Below are 14,652 nucleotides of genomic sequence, written 5' to 3'. Positions count from 1 at the left end.
CCGCTTACAGAAATTATGAGGCTTTGGCAAACGGTTGCTGGCAGCAGTATAACAGAATATAGAATATCACACCCTGCACATTGTGTGCTTGTTCTTCTTTCTCTTTCCATTATATTCTCTCAACTGAGGTTTTTCTCATTTTTCTTCAACTGTCAATCGTTTTTGGCCCTTAAAGCTGCATTTTTCTTCCAATTCTTATTACAGTGAATGCGTTAATGTCACAAATGTCCAAAATGCAAACGTCTCACCTTTGGAACGCTGGGCGATAAATAACCCGGTGATAACGGTGAGGAATCAGAGTGGAGCGCAGGGCTCAGGTGTAGGGGGAAAAACAAATTGATTTCATAACATTACATGGGCTATAATATTTGTAGCAAATAAAGGGTTAATAGTTGGATCATCCTGATGCCTTATCTTAACCCGGAGACACATCAGGCCAGACCAGACTCTCCCGCAGTGGACAGTTATAAGAATATGAAACAGCTGAAGGCCCATGAGCTGCATCACATGATTTTATAAAACTTCAAAAGCGCCCAGGCATGAAAGGAAGTCAGCGTGGGATGAGTCTGTGTGTGTGTGTGTGTGTGTGTGTACATCTGGCTCCCTCTGCGTCACTAACCACCTGTGGACGCAGCAAAGTGAGTGCACAGTGACCTAATCTGGTGCAGTGTGGACGCTCCTTTCTCACACCACCAGATGAATGGGCGTCTTTGTGACTATCATGCTCAGCTGGCAGCTTCTTCAACACGGCATGATTGTGTCTTTGGAGTGCAGTCATCCCCCGGAGAAGTAAAAAAATTAAAATAATCAGAAGCGTTATCATTAGCTGTGGCCCGAAGCATGAAACGAACAGCAAGAATCGTGTTTTTTAAAGAAGGGGTGGAGCCTCACTTTAGCGCGCATGGTCTGAGAAGTCGGGTGTTTGTGTGGCCATGCGTGAAGGAATACGCTGGAATGCAGGAATGCATTCACACCCCAGGTTTCTGAATAAACTCCTCATGAATGAGACGGTGAATCCAGGAGAACAGAGGGCAGTGATCACATACACAGACGTTGACCACCAGGAGAGAAAATCAAGTCAAGATGTGTTTGTTTGCTAAAGACTGTACTTTTCTAGTCTTTTTGTCTATAAACAAACACACACACACACACACACACACACAAATGCCCTCCTGATGTTGTGATGACAGAGGTCATTTAACCACCCAGTCTTTTTACCCTGACTCCAGATAAACCTTAACACCACACAGTTATCTTGCAGGCTTCTGGGTTTGTTAGGGTCATCTGTTTCCGTGGAAACCAGCAGCATCAGGGACTCGATTTCGGCCGAATGGGAAGTCTTTGATTTGATTAATCGTGGCCTGATTTGCTATTGCTGTGTGGCTCTGACTCATGTCGGCCATATTTTATTGCTGAGCTGATAAATACCATCGGTGATATTCTAATGCACCAGCTCATACTCTTTTCAAGTCAACGATAGATAACGACAAAAGGGAAAAGGATAAAAAGGTGAAATATCCACGGCAGTAATCTCAATAACGGCGTTATCTGACAGATCAGTGTGAGCTTCTGTTTAAAAACCTGTTCTTCAGGTGCTTCAGAGACACTTATCAGTGTGGGAGACGCTGAGCTCAGTTTTTCCCCTGCAGGTACAAAGCTCCGACATTAACAAACTCATAAAGAAAAGATTAAATAATATACTCCACTGGCCAGAGAATCACTGTCTCCAACTTGCATTGGAAGGAAAACAAGACTCGCACTCTCACCACTTCTGCGTAGTTGTGCAAGAAGCAGGAAACCTTGAAGCTGACTCAGGTGAAGTCAGCATGGGAATATTGTCACTCTTACATGACCTAACACACTCACGTGCACGGATGCAAAGTCATCCCCACTGTGAACGAGCTCTTTCAAACACAAGACTCCAAAAGAATATCGCTGTCACACTCCCTCTGCACACCCTCCGCTCCTCTCACCTGCTCTCAGTTTGTCTGGACGTCCAAACAGCCAGAAGCTTTTTGGTTTTTCTCTGACATGGTTCGGGGACGTGGGTGCAGAGAAGCTTCCCCCCGTCTCTTCCTTCTTCTTCCTCCTCTTCTGGATGCTGTTGCCCATTCTGGGGCAGTCCTGCAGCCCCTCAAAGGGGCTCTGTCATGCTGTCCCCCTGTACCATCGCGGCTAGATTCCGTCTCTGTGAAGACCTCCCCACAGTCCTCTGCCGTCCAGCATTCACACACACCCCGAGCAGATGTCAGTGTTTGAGACTCCTGAATCCCTGTGGTCAAATCATTCTTGCACACTCAGTCGCGCTGGCACACAAACACACCCATGTAGGTGCAGGACCGCTGACACCATTCTTTCTAGGCAAAAAAAAAAAAATACACACTCACTTCTTCTAACCATGTACATCCAGCTGCCAAAGCAACAGCACTGACAAGCTCACGACCAAGTGGATGCATGCGTGTGTGTGTGTGTGTGTGTAAGTGCCCCTCCCACTGTCTTCCTCTGTGCTCTGAGCATTTTCAGTAAGAGGGTTAGAAAAAAAAACACAGATCCCTGTTTCAGCAAATGATTTACACAGTGCTTTCTTAGGGAATAATGCCTCACTTCAGCTGTGCACCTCCCCTAATTTCCTCTTTTAGTGAGCTGACGTTGTCCTTATAGAAAAAAAGCATTATAGGCGCAGCTGACAGATCCTGTCAACACAGTGTGGAGATGGAGAAAACACAGATTCCTCTATGACCCACACACACACACACACACACACAGAGCTGCTGACGGGAAGAGAGGAGTATAATCATAGGTGTTTAGGTGCAGGAATAAACACTGGCATACAGGCAATAGTGGAAACTAAGAGCATTCAGGGAATACTCAATAATTCAGCCGATCTTCACAGGTGCAACTCTGCGCTCTGGTACTTTACATGAAACTTCTCACACGTTGAGGAAGAAAGAAAAGAAAAAGGAAAAAAAACACTAGAAAGAACAGGATATGTGCCAGGAGAGCAGTCAAACACAGACACATCAAAGCTTGTTCCGAGAAGAGAGTGTTCCAGATATGCTTAATGGAAATACAGATGCTGAGCCAGATGGTGGAGTTACAGAAACAGAGGTGCCTGCTTGGATTCCAGAGAGGCAACATCACATTTGATACACTGAGTCATAACAGCAATGTCAGACGCTGTTTCGCAAACACGAAGCAGCGAACATCTCCCTCGTGTCCCCCGGACATGAAAAAAAAAACAACAGTGTTGAACACTCCCTTAGTATCACGGCGACTTCACAGGGTTCGCCATCACTCAGTGTCTGTGACATCACTCCCAGAGCATCATGTGGATCAATAGCAGTCACCCAGAAGGAGGTCAGAGAAGAGGAACGATATGACCACCATCAGAATGGTGTCTGCTGCACGTACCACGTGAAGCCGAGACACCATATTGCCGCAAAACGGGGAAAAGGAAGGAAGAGCGGTGATGAAGAGCATGAAACTGAAACTACACTCTCCTCTTCATGGTCACCCTGATCACGTTTCCCCCACCTCCTCCTCCTCTTCCATCCCCTCATTCCTTGTACTGTTCTGATGTGTAGAAAGCTGCTGGAAGATAAAAAGCCTCCAATAAAAATCAGATTTACGGACTGAAGGGGTGGGGAGTGAGGGAGGGGGGAGCTGCTAGGATGCCTGCTAAAGAATTTATAATCCCTTGTATTTTTTTTTTTAGTCTGCAAGAGGAATAGATGTGGTTTCTGGAGAGCAGTAGAAGTTACTGTGAGTTTCCACAATGAATGTTTACAGCATGTGCACGGAGGCATCTCTGTGTGAGAGATACAGTAATACAGTGCAATAAAAACGCTCACAGAGATGTTGCCTTCTTATGCAGAGCCACACCCAGCACAAGAGCACTTGGAGCTCACCATCTCGTCTCATCTGTCATACAGAGCTGTGAGAGAGCACTTAGTGTGCGGGTCTGTGTGTGTGCGTGATTGTGCGTGCGTCGACTGCTGTGTGCCCACCTGCGAGCTGCAGTGCCAAACATGACCCAGATGAGTGTGATCAAAGTCTGTGTCATTGTCGAGACACATTTCAGAGCTGAAGGCAACTCACGGGAGAACAGAGAGAGTCAGTCAGTGTGTGTGTGTTCTTGTATTTGTGGCTTTGTGAGGACCAAGCATGGTATAAACCATACATTGTGATCCACAAAAAGGGCTTTTTGGGGATTAAGACCTGGTTTTAGGGTTAGAATTCGGTTCAGGTTAGGGCTAGGGTTTGGGTTAGGCATTTAGTTGTGATGGTTAAGGTTAGGGTAAGGCGCTAAGGAATGCATAAGGTCTCCTAAGGTGTCCTAAAAGCATGTGTGTGTGTGTGTGAGGGGGAGAGAGATCATACATTACAGTGCATCAAAATGCAAATCCACCGTGACTCTACATCCCACAGCACTCAGAACACAGATCACACTCAAAGCAAAGCTGCACCATGTAACCTATGATAGTGATATGATTGTTACCAACTGCCATACACAGAAAAACAAAACAAAAAAACATTTCAGAATAAAATGCCTTTGGCTTTATATGTTTATTTCATTATTGGACATATTACATTGAATATTAAATAAGTGTTGCTTTTAATTGCAATTGCCAGTGCTTGCAGAATATTCATTGACTCATCTGTTTTCGTTTGTCCTTAAATATGTGTTGTTTTGTATTGTGATGGCATAATGATGTAGTCAATGTTGGGTTTTTTTATTTTTTACTGACAAATGTACTTAGGGGTGCATACATCAGAGAAGTGGAATGAAATTACTACTATTTATTACGACATCTGGTTGAAAAAGATGCAAAACTAAATACAAAATAGTAACTATATAATAATTATTATTATCATAGATTTACCTGTATGACCTTGAACATCTGTTTGCCTTGTCTTTACAGCTCACATTCACAAGCAACTCCATCTTGTGGCATGACTCTGCTATCACAATGAAAAACAATCTCAGAGACACACACACACACACACACACAGAGCAATAACCAGTAAATGACATCTCAGTGCAGACAGAGCTGCCGACACGTACAAGCTGCAGTTTCATTGTCGTCTAGCCTGCACCAGCCACTGCCAAAGAAACTAAACACAACTTATTTATTCACCATGCTCGTCCTGTAGTTGGTGGAGAATATTGCTGGCTATAAATTATAGTGACTTTATTTGGGTTTGGCCTCTTTGATTGTACCAGAGAAATTAAATCACATCTAATATATTTTATTGTCTCCACAGGGAATTTTTTTTTTCCTTGGACAAAAAATGCCAAACAGCTGCCGAACAATACATCGTATGACAGAGACAGTGCTAAGGACATGAGCGTGGATTAAAAATGATTGTAAATGTCAGACAAGTTAATTACAACGCTTCAGTGTGGAACCTCAATCGCCCCCTGTGGACTGTTAAAGTAATTACCAAAACAGTCTCTATATGACCCTGCATTTTATGACTTAGGCCTTGTTTAGACTGCAGCCCAAATCAGATTTGTAAGCAGAATCTGATCTTCCCGACCAAATGACCAACTTCTATATTTCAAGTTTTTAATGTGGTGTTTCATGGGCACGTCGCACCCAGGACACTTAATTGGAGCTGCATGGTAAAGGAAACAGCAGGCTCATAGTCTGTTGTTACACATGTTTTACTTATGTAATAATTGTTTTTTTCTTTTTCTGTGGTTGGTGAATAAGTAGTGTTAGTGGTGTGTGGAACACCAAAAACTAATTTTCTGAGATAAATGTGTCATGTGATCATCAAATGGCCACTCTGAGACACACAAGTCTCCTTCCCAAAACAACAGAGGAAGCTGGGATTGAAAGAAATAAAATAAAATTGATTATTCAATGTCACTTCCTTTAAAGGAAATAAAAGCCCTACGCTGCTCTTCACTGAGTTTAAGTAATTTTTTTAACAATAATTGTTAACAGTTAATCTTCAACAAGAAAATAAATAATATTCCAGCGCTGTAAGAGAATGTGAAAGACAATCAGTCAAGATGTGCTGTGTTAAAAAGCTGAAACAAACATTACATCGAGGGACATTTGTCAGTGTCCCACGTTGTTTTACTGAGCTCCGGTTTTGAGAACATATATGGCTCTTAAGTGTCACTTAACTCGAGACAGACTGAATTCCTGAGTTACTTTGTAATCGTCTAGTCTATTCTTCTCTTCACTGAGAGGGGAAAAGAAAAGAAAATCAGGAACAGGGAACACACAGCTGGATCGGGGGCAGAACAGTGTTCAACAGGTGTATCTATTACAGCGCGTTACATAACGTGAGACGTACACACGGGCACTTCTGAGGGCTGATCAGTTGTATATATGCCTGTGTATACAGACTCCCACTGCCTCAGTCCCCCGCTGATGTCTTCCAGCTGCTTCTTCTCCACATCAAACAAACTCCATGTCCTATAAAACAACCCATTAGCTCGTATTCCATAAACATGACGTTTGGAAAATTTGGATATTGAGCACAAGACATTGAAGTAACGCCTTTCTAAGTCTATAATGTTTGCAACGTGCATGGACTTGCCCGGCGTGTATGTATGTATGCATGCAAGGGGCTATAACATTCTGCAGTCAAATTATATTACAACTAATGATATGTTATGAATTATAACTGTGACTTCAGTTCTTATGTACAACAGCGACTTTTAGTGTTTTAAATGATTATTACAATCCCAATTTAAAACACTGGACAGTATGCAGAAGTGTACCTCAACACAGAACTGCACTTATAACTTATAAGCAGAGATTCATCACATGATGAGAGGAGACAACAAAGATGGACCGTAAAACAGTATACCTGTTAAATATCCACGAGCAAAAGAGAAGAGGGAAAGAGTTAGTTACCCTGTTGTGTTCACAAAACTATCCACATCCAAGTCTCGAAACTTCCTCACTATATTTCGGCTATCTATGTTTTTTTGCAGACACTTTAGAGAGGGGTCGTGGGGCTTTTTAGGTTTGTACAGTTCAGCGTTTTTCGATGCATAGCTGCAGCTCTGCTTAGTGATCTGCTGGCAACACGGGCATCAAAGTGCTGCAACCTGCATTATTGGGTGGTTGGCAGTGCGTGCACCTTATGTCATGGGTAACACAAACACAAAAACACAGTTTGTGGCCTGCAAATAAAGATATATCCTGTGAATAAACCAGCTGCAAGGTCTACAAGTAATTTGTAATATCACCTTTCAGCTTGTCATTTCAGACCCTGACTCGTTGCAATCATCCCCACCTGTGGCTCATGGATTTATTTCCCTGTTTAAATGATTGAACTGCAGCTTGCCTACTGTCTTGTTGTGCTTTTGGCTGAGTCAGTACAGCATCATTGTTATCAGTGAAGCCAGTATCTAAATCCAGCATGTTTCTGTAAGTGTTTGACGACACGTCATCACCTTTAATAGATAGATCTCATTAAATTAGACACACATCTAATGCATGCTTCTCTACTGAATTTAATATTTTGCCTCTGACAGCACAGTCGGACACTTTTGTTGCCTCTCAGTACCGCTACCACAGCAACATGCGCCTCACAATGCCGTTGCCTGGGAGACGTTTACCTCACCGGCATGGCTTTAGGTCTGTGGTGATGGATGAGGGTTTTTGAGGTATCTGCTTACACAGGTAAAATTACCTTGCTCATCAAAGAGTGTGTGTGTGTGCTGAATGATGTTCGGAGGGGACATTAAACTTTCACACTGCTCCCTCACTGTGACATGGCTTCCTTTGCCCTCCGCTCGCCGCCCTCTGTTGTGCAGTCGCTCTCAGATGTGGCCTGTAATAGAACTGAGGCTGTGTACAATGTTCTCGGTGTAATGAGATGTTTGCTCTTCAATTACTCCGCTGGCTCTGTAATCTGCATTACAGTTTGCGAATCCATGCATCCTGACTTGTCCTTTTGTGATGTGGCACAACTTAGCACACACACACACACACCCATGAAGATAGAGACAACTAAGCCAAGACTGGCACACAGTGAAAAGCATTCTCATCAAACACACACACTTGGCTTCACACATGTGGAAAACAATGACTACAAACACGGACACACGGATGAAATCCCGCGGATTGTGTTGGTGACCTCACCGCTCCAGCAGCCAGCCGATGTGCTGGCTGCGCTGGACAAAGCAGGTAGTTGCAGGAGCTCTATATGCCCCTTTGTGTGTGTGTGTGTGTGTAAATGGTGATGTAATGAGTGCTGGTGTTGGGTTGGCGCCACCCTAAGCCCAGCATAATGACGTTGACACACACCAACAGAGAAACCCTCTGATAGCACTTAGTCACACACCCTCGCACACAGTAATGAAGATGTCCATGCACAACTATAAACAAGACCAACACACCCACACTGGGGCTAAATAGAAGATGTTAAGCAATCTGTGAAGCAAATCAAGACCAGTGATATGTGGAAAGGGATAGGCAAGGACTGCAACAACCTGAGATGGAGATAGAAGTGTGTGTGTGCTCTGAAGTTGCTCTAATTAAAAAAGCCATTGAGAGAATGTTCTCTATGAGTCCTCTCGACGCTGAATGGGGCTTTGTGATTCGTTTGTAATCTCTCCTCTTCATCGCATAACTCTCGGCCCAATCTGGCATTCATGCTGCCACCCGTGCACGCTAACAGACCTTGACACACACACACACACGCATTCATACGACTCGCTCTATACATGTGCAGCTCCCTGGAATTCAGCACATCAAACAGTGTTATTTTTTTATAGCGGAGGAATCAGAGCGATCACAGAGGTGCAGACCTGAGCAAGTCATACTTTTTGTCCATGTCTATGTGTTGTTAACAGCTTCATAATGGTCTAAAATGACTGTATTGGATCAATATCGTAGATTTTGTTGATATCGGTATCGTATCGGACAGAAAAATGTGGTGTCATCTCATCCTTAACAGGAAGCTGCTCCAAAAGTGTCACACACAGAGACTCAGATGGCTGCACTACATGGAGGCTCCACAGCTGTGTTTGCAAGCCTAGCACAAATTAAAAAAACAAACAATGGTTATCTTTGCTCCTATAACATCTACTTCCCTGAAAATGTGTGTATACAACATGATTTTTCTCCTGATAGTTAAAAACCAAATTCAAAAAGTCAATTATCAAGTAAACAAGTGGCTACAAGGTGCATGCAACGACCCTCAGAAGTTTCTGCAAACACACATGCAGAAGTAAACAAATGCTTGCTTGCATATAGATACAATTCTACTTAGGTGTTTTATTAAATGTGCAATATTTTTATTTTCCTTTGGACGTAAGGAAGTAATCGGCTGTCAGCTTTTTCATGCCTCAAACTATCTTTATTCTATCTGCCTTTAAAATCCATCGTCGGGCACAACATGCAAACTCCACGCACAAGACTGAGCACTTAGACAAGGGGAAGTGTGAGTAGGTTAATGGTATATGTACAGTAGGTGTCTGGAGTGTGTGTCTGTGTACTCACACTAATTATTTGTTTTGTCAGGCCGGTAGCACAATAAACATCTCTGTAAAAGTAATTGTATGCCAGTGTCAGCATAGAAGCAAAACACAGTTATCTTTTGTTCTGCGTCAAGGTCACTTTTCAAGCTGCACCTCTGGATCTCTCTGTGGTCCTCTTCAGTCTTTTATTGTCAGCGTCACCATCACATCTTTTGCAGGGGAATTACCCGCTACTAGTTAATATTTGGTTTCAAATGGAGTCACTGTTTCTTCTTTCCCCATCTAGTTTTCACAGATCTCCACAGACTTTACAAAACCACAATGCAAGGCATAATAAGGGATTATGGATGTGCCCTTTTGGTGGAACAAGGACAAAAACCATGAAGGAGACCAGCCAAAAAAAGTCTGAATAGAGCGTGACTCTGGATTTCCAAGAGTTGTTGGGCAGTTACTACAGTAACACACACACACACACACACATACACACACAGACAATGACAGAGGAGAAAGGGATGGCTGAAGAGGTGGAACAAAAACAGGAAATGGGGACTGTGGGTAATCTCTGTGCTGCCGACCAAGCAAACACATCAGTAAACAGAAAAAAGGGATTAGACCGCCGTGTCAGTCTCGCCGCGTGCGACGTGTGGCTGTGTGCACGGTTACAAACGTACAGACTGATGTGATAACGAAATCTCTCCCAAGTTTTCAGCTTAATCCAAAAGTCAACGGTCGGATTTCACAGTCTGTGATTCTAAGACAGACAAAACCAGACAGCATTACGCGGCAGAGTTGTGAAACAAGCGAATCATGGCTGATCCTCAATCGACCTGAATCTTGACGTGTAATATCCACCCTGACTTGAACTCTTAAGCCCCACTTATTACAAACAGAAACAGACATTAGCAGTGATATCAGGCACATTTTTTTTAACTTATCCTTTCCTTTCACACCATGTTTGAACAAATGCCAACAAATTACATATTCACAGACATGGGGTAATGCCCATCTTTAGCGTTGTTTATGTCTCCGCCATCACAGGCGGGAAACAACTGGCTCTTTTCCTGCGAAATGCTTGGCTATGTTCACCAGCTGGTTGTTAACACTGTCTGTTTGTTGCCTGCTTTAAGATTACGTTCGTGCAACGGGGTTATGTGCAATAAAGGCAACACAGCCACGGCTAGATGGCAAAACACACCCCATAGAGTTGAGTATTGTATTGTCCAACTTCAGAATCTCCTAAAAAAATAAAGGGAAGCATTCACAAACCCCTGGCGAGCCACTGGCGGGATTGATGCACCGATTACAGAGAAGCAACATCGAGCATCTTTTGTACACATCCGACATGGCGGCAGCTGTCTTTCGATGCGGCTGTTGCTTCCATTTTAAGCGAGGCGCCCCCAAAAAAGTTGTTAGCACATTTGTACGTATGTTTTTTTTTGGGGTTGTTGGTCTGTCCAGTTGCATACAGAGGCATTTTCATCTCCGTCGGTCACGCCTCTTCAGAGTGGGAAATGACGACACCTGAGAATATGGCAGATTCCCCTGTTGTGTTGTGTACTGTAATGCCATGATTCACTCACCTTTTGCCGGCTCTTGATTCTGAATCGCCGGCTTATCGTCTGTGACGCCAGTCCCAGTTCGGTTTAGTCCGTTGCTGATGTTCTTCTTCTTCCTGCTCCCCTTTAACCAGCTGAGTGCCTGTCCCAGGGAGCTCCCCGGCTTCCTTTTACCTCGCTGAGCTCTCGCCTCCCTCGCTAAGATCTGAGTGATGTCCCTGGGCACTAGGTCACCTGTCGACCTCCTGCGGGACATCCTGGAGGTTTGACCGGGGAGCTAAGGCCCAGTAGCGCCACTTAAATCGGTGTATGTGTGTCCTCCCGTAAACGGTGTACAAGGTCTGGAATCTCCTCTCACTTGGGGAAGGGTTTGATCGACCCCTCTGTCCCTCTGTAGCCTCGCTCTGTGCCTCTGTTTTTCCTGTCTGTCACCACCTGGGACAACAATGAGATCAGCAGAATGAGAAAGTCAGCATGAGATGGAAAAAAAGGCTGAAAATGAGAGCCACAGGGAGGACTGAGTGACATAAGAATGAGACGGATTAAGGGAAATAAAACAAACATTTATCCAGTTGTTACGACACAAGAAGGGCAAAAACAAAATGGTGAATATTGTGCAAGCAATGTTTCTAAACTGGGAGCAGTCCCACATTGTCTTCCTAAAGTTTTTCTTCACTTGTCCGCCCCCACTCTCCCGCTCCCTATTTGCCTCCCTATTCTCCAATTTTTGTGCTTGTAGAGGAGAAGCCCCAGGGTGGAGACCTGGATCACTGCAGTGTGACATGTGGTTCACATCAACAGTAAAGTGTGTAGGGATGAGTTTCGAGAAGAAAAAAGAAGCTTGATTTAATAAAACTAGCAGTGATTGTCTTATTTTTAATTACTACACAGACAAACACATAAAAAAAACAAAGATGAACACGTGCAAAGTCTTAAAAAAAGTGAAGTCATTTCAAAACCATTTACGATACGACATGAATATAACTTACTTGGCGAACGAGCTGTTGTCTCCTCTGCTCCCCTCTTTTCTCTCAGCCTGGGAGCTGCCTTGCAGAGCATGTGTGTGTGTGTGTGTATGTGTGTGTAGCAGAGTGACTGAAGCTCCATGCTCTCTGCACAGTCAGTCCCTCCTCCCTCTGTGTGAGAGACAGCCTCTCGGCCCACCTCTCGCAGTGCTGTTTGGAGTTCGGTGCTCCATTCCTGTGTTGGCTCCTTGTCCTTACGTTCCAAACAGCTGGGAGTTGGTATTTCCTCTTTGTATTTTCTCCTAACCCCCTTTCCGGGGATCAGGTGCAGTCGTCCCAGTCTCCCTCAAGAAGGGAACCCCTGGGTCACAAATCATCACGGCAGCAAGGAGAGAAAAATACTCACCTTGGATCAGTATTTCCATATTTGGAGCCTGGAGGTGTCGCAGAGGGAGCTGCTGATTGTCTCTTAATAGAAATAATAGAAAACTAATGAGACAAAAATAAGGAAATGTGATGAACAAGAATCCTGATCAACTACAGTACTGTAACGCCGAGTGTTTGAAAATGATCTGGTAAAGGTGAAGAGGTTTGTCTTCTGCAGCAGATAAAAGGGAGGGGCTCGTGTCATCACAATGTGGTCAGGTGGAAACTTGATACCTCTTGTTGGAAGTGTCACACACGCACAATTAGACAGACAGATTGGACAAGTCTCTATTGGCCAGTTGCCTTCCAGCTGTTTGCACCATGGGAGCACGGAAGCTCTGCCACTGAAACCCTGGAGGAAAATTAAAAAAAGAACAAGTGCACAACACTATATGTCCCTCTCGATCTGTGTGTGTGTGTGTTTGTGTTTGAATGTGTTTCTATGTCGTAAGACAAGCTTATCTGGTTTGAATGTGGAGGAGGATCCACTCAGGAAGAGAATGAAGCAGGAAGACAGTCTGTGGAGGAGTTAGAGCCTTGAGGGAGAAGACAGAGACACACATATAATTTGTCAATAAGCAATGAGAGCCTTTCCTTTCCAGCTGATGTTATGTTTTAAACGTGTGTCCGTAAAGCAGCGCGGTATTTTGCGACGGTTGCAATATCCAAACACAGCGTCCTGCAGTGCCGTCGACAAATGATGGAGTAAATGTGGACATGGTAATCAAAGTGTTGTCATTTTTTCATAGACTTCCGTTCAAATGGAATTGTTTTTGTAGACAGTGGACAGGTCCCGGTGTAGTGGTTTACACTCTTGCCTTTGCAGCGAGAAGACCTGGGTTCACGACCAGTCTCCAAACCGGAATCTGTATGGAGTTTGCATGTTCTCGCCGTGTGTGTTGGTGTTTTCCGGGTTCTCTGGTTTCCTCCCACAGTCCAAAAACATGCAGACTTGGGGAAATTGGACACTCTAAATTGACCGTAGGTGTGAGTGTGGATGGTTGCAATGGACTGGCAACCTGTCCAGGCTACTAGAACCCCGCCTATCGCCCTATGTCAACTGAGATTGGCGGATAAAGTGGTAGAGGATGCATGGATGGACTGTTCCCCACCACAAGTTTATGTCCAATTTTATATATATCCTCCACACAAGGGTTGTGGGGGTGGGGGGTGGGGGGGTCCTGGTGCCGATCCCAGGCTGACATAAGATAAAACCGGAGAAAACCCTCGCACATACGGGGAGAACATGCAAACCACGCAGAAAGGCCCCTTGTTCTGTGTCACAAAACCTTGTTCGTGCCGCAAAGGCAAGCGTGCTAACCACCGCGCCAACTGTGTGGCCCATTTTATATACAGTCTCTGGAAAAAAGCTCATAAACCTACATTTGAAGTGTGTCCCTGAAATATGTCCATTTGAAGGGCTCATTATCCGCTACACTTCCCAGGACCACCTACTGTATATGCCTCCATGTGAACATGCCAAACGACTAAGGATTAAGTGGAATGGGTGTGAGCCTTATTTTCGATGACCATAACGTCATTTTTAGTCGTAAAACTATGTGTATAATATCTATTTTATATATATGATACACTATTTAACTCTTAAACTGTGCAGTATTCCTCATTTAGCTCCTGCTGGAATTCCATCATATCATGCATCACATGCAATCAGTGCACATCAATCGTCTTTTGCTCTTTTGCACATCATAGAGAATAATAAGGATCATTCGTGGCCAAGAGTGAATCAAAACATTTGGACGACATTTGGTGTATGTGTGTGTGTGTGTGTGTGTGTGTGAGGCGGGGGAATCCATACTGTATGGATGCACTGGTGTGCTGGGAGGGGTTGAAATGAGTCATAGTCATAGTTCACTCATGCTGAACACATTGAAATGTTTTAAGCGTTTCCATGGCGATCCGGCAAAAAACAGCCACCCTCAGTAGGTCTGCGAGGGAGCTGCGGAGTCTGTTTGTGTGTGTGTGTGTCTGTCTGCGTGTGTGTGTGTGTGTGTGTGTGTGTCTACAAAAAGTTACAAAATCATTAACTTCCAGAACACTATGACTCTGCTCGGGAATGCATCACCGTTCCTCCCCTTGTTTCTTCTTCTCTTTCTTGACTAACAATGTCCACATGCACAACTCCAGCCCCATTTCTAGAGTAAACGGAATATGGAAATGTTAAAACTGTCTTTAAAGATATTTATGGAAGTCATTTGTATAGAATAAAACACAGCATGAGGCAACTTCTGAA

The 14,652-nt window shown here is 44.1% G+C and overlaps 1 protein-coding gene across 3 annotated transcripts in view; it reads right to left on the bottom strand.

The window, feature by feature from the left end:
* Positions 1-12,548, bottom strand: part of kiaa1522 (KIAA1522 ortholog) — a 32,972-nt gene extending 20,424 nt beyond the window's left edge. For 2 of the 3 annotated variants that reach the window (XM_044052609.1, XM_044052610.1), the window contains exons 1-2: positions 12,000-12,548; positions 11,035-11,445 (exon numbers count right to left, since the gene is read on the bottom strand). In XM_044052609.1, coding sequence (XP_043908544.1) covers positions 11,035-11,266 — 232 coding nt within the window. In that variant the 5' untranslated portion in view covers positions 11,267-11,445; positions 12,000-12,548. Of the gene's footprint in view, positions 1-1,973; positions 2,430-11,034; positions 11,446-11,999 lie in introns of those variants that run through there. The other variant, XM_044052611.1, reaches the window with a different exon arrangement.
* Positions 12,549-14,652: the final 2,104 nt, after the last annotated feature.

Source organism: Solea senegalensis, linkage group LG20, assembly GCF_019176455.1.
Source record: "Solea senegalensis isolate Sse05_10M linkage group LG20, IFAPA_SoseM_1, whole genome shotgun sequence".
In the NCBI taxonomy this organism is placed as follows: Eukaryota; Metazoa; Chordata; class Actinopteri; order Pleuronectiformes; family Soleidae; genus Solea; species Solea senegalensis.
The sequence above is the reverse complement of the archived record's forward strand: the minus strand, read 5'-3'. Positions and strand labels throughout refer to the sequence as shown.